Source organism: Malus domestica, chromosome 09 (assembly GCF_042453785.1).
Source record: "Malus domestica chromosome 09, GDT2T_hap1".
Taxonomy (NCBI): domain Eukaryota; kingdom Viridiplantae; phylum Streptophyta; class Magnoliopsida; order Rosales; family Rosaceae; genus Malus; species Malus domestica.
In genome coordinates this window covers 147495-157435 of record NC_091669.1, presented here as the reverse complement: position 1 = coordinate 157435, position 9941 = coordinate 147495, and the positions used below count along the sequence as shown (strand labels likewise).

The 9941-nt window shown below is 37.1% G+C and overlaps 1 protein-coding gene and 1 long non-coding RNA gene across 2 annotated transcripts; one reads left to right on the top strand and one right to left on the bottom strand.

Moving 5' to 3' along the window:
- Nucleotides 1-390: 390 nt before the first annotated feature.
- Nucleotides 391-3741, bottom strand: LOC103442070 (glyceraldehyde-3-phosphate dehydrogenase A, chloroplastic). Its single transcript, XM_008380814.4, has 5 exons — nucleotides 3249-3741; nucleotides 2817-2933; nucleotides 1721-2025; nucleotides 1355-1599; nucleotides 391-1200 (listed from the first exon to the last, which is right to left on the bottom strand). The coding sequence occupies exons 1-5, from the start codon at nucleotides 3288-3290 to the stop codon at nucleotides 698-700; spliced, it is 1212 nt and encodes a 403-aa protein (XP_008379036.1). The 5' UTR covers nucleotides 3291-3741; the 3' UTR covers nucleotides 391-697.
- Nucleotides 3742-4759: 1018 nt separating this feature from the next.
- LOC139188124 (uncharacterized) lies at nucleotides 4760-6206 on the top strand. Its single transcript, XR_011571323.1, has 2 exons — nucleotides 4760-4909; nucleotides 5055-6206. It is a non-coding gene; the product is annotated as an uncharacterized lncRNA (long non-coding RNA).
- Nucleotides 6207-9941: the final 3735 nt, after the last annotated feature.

Here is a 9941-nt window from a genome sequence, read left to right as displayed (position 1 = left end):
TTTCGTTTATTGGTTGTTAGCGCATGATATGACATGATGTGGTTTTTTTTGTTTATTGGTTGTTAATGCATGATATGACATGAATGTGAATGATAGTTATTCTTTCCTTGTAAGTAAACAGGCTCATAAATATCCTAATTCTCATTTCCTAGCATTTCTAAATATGGGAATGAGGGTTTCGTTACCACTCCTTGGGAATGGAGATTAATTGGAGTTGCATATCCAAGCAATTCATCACGCGAACCATATGAGACCACGTTAGGTATGAAGTATGAACTCTGAAAGGGAGTTGGTAGAAGTACAAGGTTGATCATTTAGTTTCAAATATTAGTGCGAGTTATGCTATAGCAATTGTTATATGTATAGTCCCCATCGCAACAGATATACATATATGTAATGTAATGTATATAACCAAAAAATAATAATCAAGGGATCGACAGCACTTGCTTTCAAGTTTAAATGACTTGTTCACCTTGATCTACATACATCAAGACTCATCTTGCAAAATGAAAAGAAGATGAAAATGGTTTCAACAAGATTCTCATTATTAATCAGAAAAGAAGAATAAAAGAAAAAGAAAGAAAAGTAGAAATTATAAACGCAGAACGGTAAAAGAAAACCAAAAAACATGGATCTGGCCGCCGGGAATGACAAGTTGGAGGAGGAGGAGGAGCTAATTTGAATTTTGAAATGATGATCACTTCCAGTTGTTGGCGACAATGTCAGCCAAATCAACAACCCTTTGGGAGTAACCCCACTCGTTGTCGTACCAAGCAATGACCTTGACCATGTCATCGCCCATTACCATTGTCAATGAAGAGTCGACTGTGGAGGAGACATCTGTGCACCTAAAGTCGACTGAGACAAGGGGCTCGTCACAAACAGAAAGGATACCTGCGAGCTCCTTCTCGGCGCTGTCTCTGAAAGCAGCGTTCACCTCTTCTGCAAAGGTCTTCTTAGTTACTTGGACAACAAGGTCCACCACCGACACGTTTGGGGTGGGCACACGCAGGGCAATGCCATTTAGCTTGCCCTTCAGACTTGGAAGGACTAGGGCCACGGCCTTTGCTGCACCAGTGGAGGTGGGAACGATGTTGAGAGCAGCAGCCCGTGCACGCCTTAGGTCGCGATGGCTGGCATCAAGTAGCCTCTGGTCACCAGTGTAGGAATGCGTGGTAGTCATGGTGCCCTTGATGATGCCTGCAGTATAAAATAACATCCTTGTAAGAAACTGACATGTATGCGTACGAACTACGTACTAGGTACACGCACAACACTTGAACAAATTTGGTAATGAAGGAATCTGGTGAAAGAAAGAAAATGTACAAGTAAAAGATGAGAAAAATGTCATTACCAAACTTCTGGTCAAGGACCTTGACGAAGGGGGCAAGGCAGTTGGTGGTGCAAGAAGCATTGCTAATGATGGTTTCATCGGGGCTGTATGCATCAGCATTGACTCCGACCACATAGGTGGGGATGTCACCCTTTCCAGGGGCAGTGATAAGCACCTTCTTGGCCCCTGCCAGGAGGTGCTTGCCTGCGCCCTCCCTATCGACAAACACACCAGTCCCTTCAATCACCAGATCGATCTCCAAATCCCTGCCATGCAACCGTGGACAAATTAAAACATAATCAATCGATCATAAGTATATGCATGTACATGTACATGTAGGGGTGTGTGTGTGTATTAATAAAGCTATAACGCATTAAGCCAGCTTACTTCCAGGGCAGGTCTATGGGGTTGCGGCTAGACACGACCTTGATGATCTTGCCATCAACGGAGAGGCCATTATCGCCAACGGGCTTGACATCAGCATCAAAGATACCGAGGGTAGAGTCGTACTTGAGGAGGTGCGATGCCTGCTTGACGCCTCCAGTGTCGTTGATGGCAATGACATCAAGAGGGGAGTCCTTGCGTCCATGCCAGCACCTCAAGAAGTTCCTTCCAATTCTTCCAAATCCATTTATAGCCACCTTTAGCTTCGCCTCCGTTACTCCTTTTTTGTATCCTCCGTTGCTTCCCACCTTCCCAATTTAAAATTTACAAATCCACATTACACCGTCACATTTACAATCATACATTTAAATACGAGATAATATACATTTTTCAAAGTGAGCAATTATGCCCTCACTTGAAATGAAATCAGTTATTATTAAAGTAGTCTAATTGTGTAAGTTATAGAATAAATTTTTGTTTTTATATATAAAATTAAGAATTAAAAGAAATTAAAGTAATACGAGACAACATATACACACAATAGAGAAACAGAAAAAAAAAAAAAAAAACCACAAACTCACATTTGCAAGTTGCATTTGGATTTTGGAGAGCTGGTTACTAAGAGCTCGTTTGAAAATACTTTTAAAATGGTCAAAAGCATTTATGGTGAAAATGTTTTTAGAACAAATTCTTAATAAAAATACAAGTAATCCTGGAAAAGCACTTAAATGTTTCATACAAGAAGCATAAGCACAAGAATTGAACGAAGCATTTATGGTGAAAATGTTTTTGAACCTCACAATAGACTAGCAGTAATGTGGTTCAAACTCGCATTTCACGAAAATCAAACCTAAAACCTTTGACTTACAAGTGAAGAGAAATATCATTATACCGTAGCTAGTAGGAAGTGGCTACTCCCTGGTTGTTTAGTTATGAGATTTGATAACCACAACTGGTATTTCCTTAATTGTTATGATCGATCGATGATCAAGGAAACGTTATTTACTGATACGATTACGTATGTACGTAGGAAAAGACACGGACGGTAGGAAATTAAAGACAAAGAAATCATAGTAGTAGTAGTAGTAGTGGTACTCACAGAAGAGGTCTGGAAGGCAATGACTGAGAATAAATCGTCTGAGGTCTTCCTTCCGAAAGGAAGGCAAGCTGATGAGGTACGGAGACCTGAGAATTCTGCAAATCCCTTTCCATTGGCCTGCAAATTTTAATTTTAATTATTTTGAGCATCGTGTGTATGTGTATAGATAACACAAGTTAAACAAACACTAGCTAGCTATAATTTTTAGTGATCAGTTTAACTAATTAACGTACGGTACTCTGCATGCGCGCTTAACTAGTTTGATTAATCAGCAAGCCTAGTACTCCTGTATATGTGCTTGTATGCATATGTATATATATTAGAAGTGTATATCTAGCATGCAACACAATATCCATACAGGTCTGAGCGAGCAAATTAAGAAGCATAAGGTAATTGAAGCAAGAAAACGAGAAGGTAGCTGCATATATGAACCTGAAGAGATGGTTTGGCCACGGAAAGAATAGCCGAAGCCATTCTCGGAGCGGAGTGGAGCTAGCTAGGCACTAACTAGCTCAGGGCAGGGTGGGTGGGAGGGAGGATATAGCTAAGCAGTGGTAAGGAGGGAAGGAAGGAAGACAGTCACAAAAATCACAAGGTCGTTATATATTCATTATGAATGATTGAGATAAAACCAAGTTGATGAGATGAGGTACTAGTGTAGTGTGTCGTTGGAAGGGAGTGACTGAAATAAAACCAAGAGGACTAGAGGAGAGGAGAGGAGAGGATGAGATTATGGATAGAGCCTATCATTCAACGAATGGCTCTCGTTTAAAGCTGTGTTTTGTGTCCCCCTCTCTCTACTCTCTCTCTCTCTCCCCTACTCCACTCCTGTTCCTATTCCTGCATTTCCTCAATCTATACACATACCAATTCTCTTTTCGACCAAAAAAGAAAAATGCATATACCAATTCTCCTACCATCATCACATTCACATCTCCCCCTGCCCGATCACATTCACATCTTGCTAGAGAGATTTTTTAGTGTGACCGATACACGGAGTGGTACACCACATGCCATTAAACAAATATGAGGATATGTGTGCTAAAAAGTTAATAACTTAAAAAATAAAATTTTTTATCATTCCTATTAAAACACGTAGTGTACCATTTGTGTTCCCGTCACAACTAAAAAGGGTTGTTTAATGGCATTTGTGTTCGCGTCACAACTAAAAATGATAAAATTTTCTATCATTCCTATTAAAACACGTAATGCATATAAGGGTTGAGACTTCAAATTATAATACTAAAAGTTCATCCATTTATTATTCACAATTGATATCGTGACAATGCAGTTCTTGATACTGAAATTTATAGTGGCCTAAATTATTGGTTTCATGTCAAAAGAAACAAGTATTTTCAATTTTTTATATTTTAAATTTGAGAGTTTCCTTCTTCCTTCAATAATTGCAAAGGCAATAAAATAAAAATAACAAATCCCATACAACAAGAGAAATAGAACCTTAATAATTCGGAAATTTTGTTATGCATCATTCTCATCTTAGGGGAAATATATATAGGAATAAAATGGAGCGCAATACAAGGAATATGAATACGAGGGGAAACCAAGCTTCCGTTTGGTATTCAACTCAAATCCAGATTTTTAAACTCATAGACACTTTTGAGTGTCAGGCCAATACTACTTGTTTGGTTGATTCATTCTCAAGAACACAACTCAAAATCATAACCTACTTTCAAAAAACAAAAATGTGAAAATTTATAATTTTTTGGATTTAGGAGAACTGGCTCTTTTGCTTTCTTGCTCATCTTCCCTCAGCCCTCTAAGAAATTATTAGATGGTATCATACCACCAAGTGGCATTGACAACTTGTAGTACCCACCAATAAATAAATGACACATGTCATAATAATTATTAAATGAAAAACAATAACTGGATTTTCATATTCCTTAACGCTATTAGAGTTCTCTGTCAAAACCAATAAGTTCTCTGTCAAAACCAATAATTGCTGCCCCTCGTATTCCACCCTCTTTTTTTTCCGCCAAAAGCAAAAAATTTTGCTGCTTCCTTCTCGCTTGAGTCGCATCCCCTACAATTAAAACCCACAAACTACAAAACCCATAAATCTCAGGCTACAGGTACTAGAATTTTTAGTTTGAATCTGACCGCAATTTTTTTTCTTGAGTTTTGTTTTATCTTTTGGTTTCCAGCTTGCGTAAGTTCTTGGGTTTCGGTTTTCATGAACTAACTCATATTCTTTTTTAATTGAAACCCTAAAATTAGGCTCTGCACCATTCTCAAAAAAGCTAAGCTTCACCAAGTGGAAGAATATGGATACTAGTAAAATATTTAACCTATCAGCCTATTTGGTTTGTCTTTTTTGCATTCTCTCTTTTCATTTTTAACTTGTTATTTGGCTGCTGTATGTCTGCTATTTTGCATCCATTATTTAACCGTTCAATTACGTACAAATTTTTCTTGTACAATATTCATTGATACCGATAGTGATGAAGAAAATAATCAGGAAGAAGATCCAGTCATTGATATAGAAAGTGATGAAGAAAATAATAGAGAAGAAGATCCAGTCATTGTGAATCGAACGAAGAATTCCCATGACTTTTTCTTGGGAAAAGTTGTACTAAATGAAAACTAAGCTTATGATCTCTACAACAACTATGCTACGACAATTGGATTTAGTGTTCGTAAGGGACAAAAGATATATAATAGAAAGAATCAACTAAGATAAGTTTGTTATCTTTGTTCAAAAGAAGGTTTTAAGGTAGATGGTGACCCATCAGAAGCAAGCAATTTTTATAAACTGGAGACAAGAACAGGTTGCAAAGCTGGAATTCGATTTGTAGTACAAACAGATGGTACGTTAAAAGTTGCTCAATTTTTTTCTCAACACAATCACGAGCTTGCTAAACCAGAAGAGAGGCAATTTTTGAGATCAAATAGAAAAGTTTCTAAAGCTCATTTGGGTGTGATTAAAACCATGGCAGATGCAGGAATAAGGACTACAAATACATATTCTTATTTAGCAGAAGAAGCTGGTGGGTCTCAGAATGTAGGTTTTACACAAAGAGATTGCTACAATATTGTGAATAAGGAAAAAATGGTCATGTTTAAAGCAGGGGATGCTCAAAGTTTGATCAACCTTTTCAAGCACAAGCAAGCAAAGGATCCTATGTTCTTCTACACTGTGCAAGTGGATCAAGAAAATTGAAGACAAAACTTTTTTTGGAGAGATGGAATGTCGTGACTTGACTATGAGTGCTTTGGGGATGTTGTAGCATTTGATACTACTTATCGTACCAATAGGTATAACATGATTTGTGCTCCTTTTGTCAGCGTTAATCACCATTGGAAAAACGTATTGTTCGGTTGTGCATTTACTGGATGAGAAAATAGAAACATTTACTTGGTTATTTGAAACTTTTTTAGAATCAATGGGATGTCAAAAGTCAAAGACAATTTTTATTGATTAGTGTAAAGCTATGACAAATGACATTGAAAAAGTTTTTTCTAGGGTATGTCATTGTTTATGCTCGTGGCACATATCTCAGAATTGTGCAAAAAATATGTCAAGTCTCTATGCGAACCCTGATTTTAGACGTTTGTTCAATAAATGTCTTAAATATTATGAGACATAATTGGAATTCCAATCGACTTGGGATGAGCTAGTTGCAGAAGTCAACCTTACATGGTGCTCACGAATGAATATATTGTATGCGCTTCGTGCCGAATGGTGTCAGGCATTTAAACATGATACCTTCACATGTCGGATACAATCTTCACAAAGAAGTGAGAGTACGAATAACGTTTTCCACCAAATTTCTACCAAGACAATGAGACTTATTGAATTTGTGCATCATTATGATAAACAAGCAGCAAAAATGTGTATAAGTGAATCAGAAGAGTCCTATCGTTGCAATCAAAGTCTCCCTTCTAGAGTTGCCCAAATGAGTGGAATTTTGAAGCATGCTACTACTGTCTACACTAGGAAAATGTTTAAAATATTTGAAAAAAGAGAGTTTTTAAATAGCTTAGCAGTGACAATGCATGAATATGAGAGTTGTGGTACAGTTTACTCTTTCGAACTTAATGAGAAGGGTCACACAAGAGTTTAACTTGTGTCAAACAAGAGTTTAACTTATCCAACTTAACGCGTCAGATGACACGGTTTCTTGTAGTTGCAAAATGTTCGAGTCCATATGTTGGTTGTGTCGTCACGCTCTAAGGGTACTAAACGTCAAATCTTGGACTAAAATACATTCACAACATATATTGAAGTACCGGACAAAAGATGCAAAGAAAGGATTGGATGCAAATGAGCATAGTTAATTATTGTAGGTAAAAGGTAAATCATCTGTTACATTGCGTCGAAACACTTTGATGCGAATGACTTATAATATATTGAGTAAGGGAGCGTAGTCAGAAAATGCTACTAGAGTTGCCATGAAAAAATTGGGAGAGATGGGAGGAATTGTTTGAAAAGGATATGATTAAGTCAAAGGGTAAAGTTAATAAAGAGAGCAATGACATACTTTTGAATGGTTGCTCAGTTGATGAGCCACCAATATTGAATTCTCCGTTGGTAAGGCCGAAAAGAGTAAGCAATGCCAGATTAAAAAGTGCTATGGAGAAACGAAAAAAGAAGGCATCAAAAGATACTGTCTCATCTGGTAAGTGAAATTTTATATTTTTATTAACTATTAGATGTAATTCCAATATTCTTTTTTACTTAAAAAATTTAAATTTGTTTTGTAGGGAAAACCAAGAAGCCAAGCGATATAGGCCCTTCACATAGTTCAGCACCATATGATTCAAATTTTCTTCAACAACTCAGTGTACCCATTAGTACAAATGTTACGCAGGTTTACCCAGCTATGAGCTTGTTAACAACAAATAGTCATGCATTGCCTCCATGAAACCAAGTAATCTAATTTGTTAGTTTACAGTGATGTATGTTTTAAGACCTTGAATGCTCTTATCTTCTCTAAATAAGACTAATTGCATATCATCCTATAAATGTTACGCAGGTCTTCCCAACTGTAAGCTTGTTAACAACAAACAATCATGCATTGCCTCCATCTAACCAAGTAATCCAGCCTGGTTTTTCATTTGCAAGTATGCTACAAGATAGTCAATTTATGGTGAGTCAGGTATTGATCGATTTACTTTGGGAATGCGGAATTTATGAATACACATAGTAATTCTTATTTGTTATATACATGTGGCATAATTCATCCACAAGTTTTATCATACACGAACCCTTTGGACTAAATCCTCAACTCAGCCAGGTTTGATTTGTTTATCACACAAGGCATATTTGTTTTTTTAGCATTTAGTTAATGTGAAGCTATATGTAATGCAGGATTCACATCCATATGTTTATGGGCAACAACATAATCCAGAGGAGTAGTTTCTACAATACAATTAGAGTAAATTACTTTTAAATGCTTTGAAGTTACCCAAATGTTTTTCTTGTTTTTCACTACTGAACTTGATTTATAATTTTTGGGTGCAGGTGGAAGATGATATGTTTTGAGTTGGAAACCTTTAAATCTTTTTTTATTTATTAGAAGCCTTTACTTATTTTGATTTTGAACCGGATTTATACTGTGGTGAATATTTGTTCAACAACTTTGTTATTTTGGAGAGTAGGAAGCATTGAGATTACAGTCACTGGAAACAATAACTTTGTTCTTAATTATTTTTCCATATCTTTCTCGTTTTAAGATTGAGTGCGCCTATCATTTGAGTAATGTATTGTCATGCTATATATCATAGTGAATAAAGCATGTTGATGCACAAAATCAATGAGGACTTTGGTACAATAGAAAGTGTTAAGTTTGTGACCTTCACTAGATTGCTCCGGTCACTAGTGTGGATAAGTATGTAAATGGATAGAGACAAGGAAGCAAACACAAGATGTACATGGTTCACCCATATTGGCCACGTCCATGGAGTAGAGGAGTTCTCATTAATTGTGAAGGGTTTACACAAGTACATAGGTTCAAGCTCTCATTTTGTGAGTACTAGTGAATGATTTAGTACAAATGACATTAGGAAATATTGTGAGAGAATGATCTCTATTTATAGAAGAGAGGTTCTAGTTTCATTTTGACATTGACACTTGTCGTGTTGTAATTAGGAGAGAAGCCCTTATTCTATAAAAGGAAGGGGCAAATATGTAATTATGTAATAAAGGAAGGGGCAAATATGTAATTAGGGGAGAAGCCCTTATTCTATAAAAGGGCATCCTCACCCTCACAAACCCTGAGCTTCCTCACACCCCCTAAGCTCTAAGCTCTCTCTCTCCCTCTTTAACAGAGAAATACAATACAATCAGTGTGGACGTAGCCCAAACCTTGGGGTGAACCACGATACATCTTGTGTTATTTACATTTCATGCAGATTCACGGTCGGATTTACGTTGTTCCAAGACCATCCGGTTTTGTGCATCAACAACATGAGTGATGCTCATGAATGTTTTTGTGGATTGACATGAGTGATGCTCATGAATGTTGACACGAATGGTGGTCATGAATGTTTATGTATGATTGTCATGAGTGATGCTCATGAATGTTTATGTATGAATGACATGAGTGATGCTCATGAATGTTTATGTATGAATGACATGAGTGATGCTCATGTATAATTTTGGAGTACTGGACGTACTTTTGATCACCTAATGGGTGATAATAGCGGCAGGCTGCCGAATAATTTTGGAGTACTGGACGTACTTTTGATCACCTAATAGGTGATAATAGCGGCAGGCTGCTGAATAATTTTGGAGTACTGGACGTACTTTTGATCACCTAATGGGTGATATTAGCGGCAGGCTGCTGAATAATTTTGGAGTACTGGGCGTACTTTTGATCACCTAATAGGTGATAATGACGGTAGATTGCCGAATAATTTTGGAGTATTGGGCGTACTTTTGATCACCTGGTTGGTGATAATAGCGACAGGGTGCCGAATAATTTTGAAGTACTTGACGTATTTTTGATCACCTGGTTGGTGGTAATAGCGGGCCTGGCTCTTTTGGGCAAATGGGCCTTCGCCTTTCACATAACACTCCAGCCCATTATTTTGGGCTTGCAGTTTTTTGTTTTTTTTTTGGATTACCCTCTGATGGGGTTCTACAGATGTCTCTGAAAGATA

Bases quoted from the DNA above. Each gene is read 5' to 3' on its own strand.
- LOC103442070 (XM_008380814.4), bottom strand. From the start codon at position 3,290: ATGGCTTCGGCTATTCTTTCCGTGGCCAAACCATCTCTTCAG. The intron at 2,026-2,816 runs GTGAGTACCACT...TAAATTGGGAAG, and splicing joins TTGCCTTCCAGACCTCTTCT to GTGGGAAGCAACGGAGGATA. The intron at 1,201-1,354 runs GTAATGACATTT...TTTATACTGCAG, and splicing joins GGTCCTTGACCAGAAGTTTG to GCATCATCAAGGGCACCATG.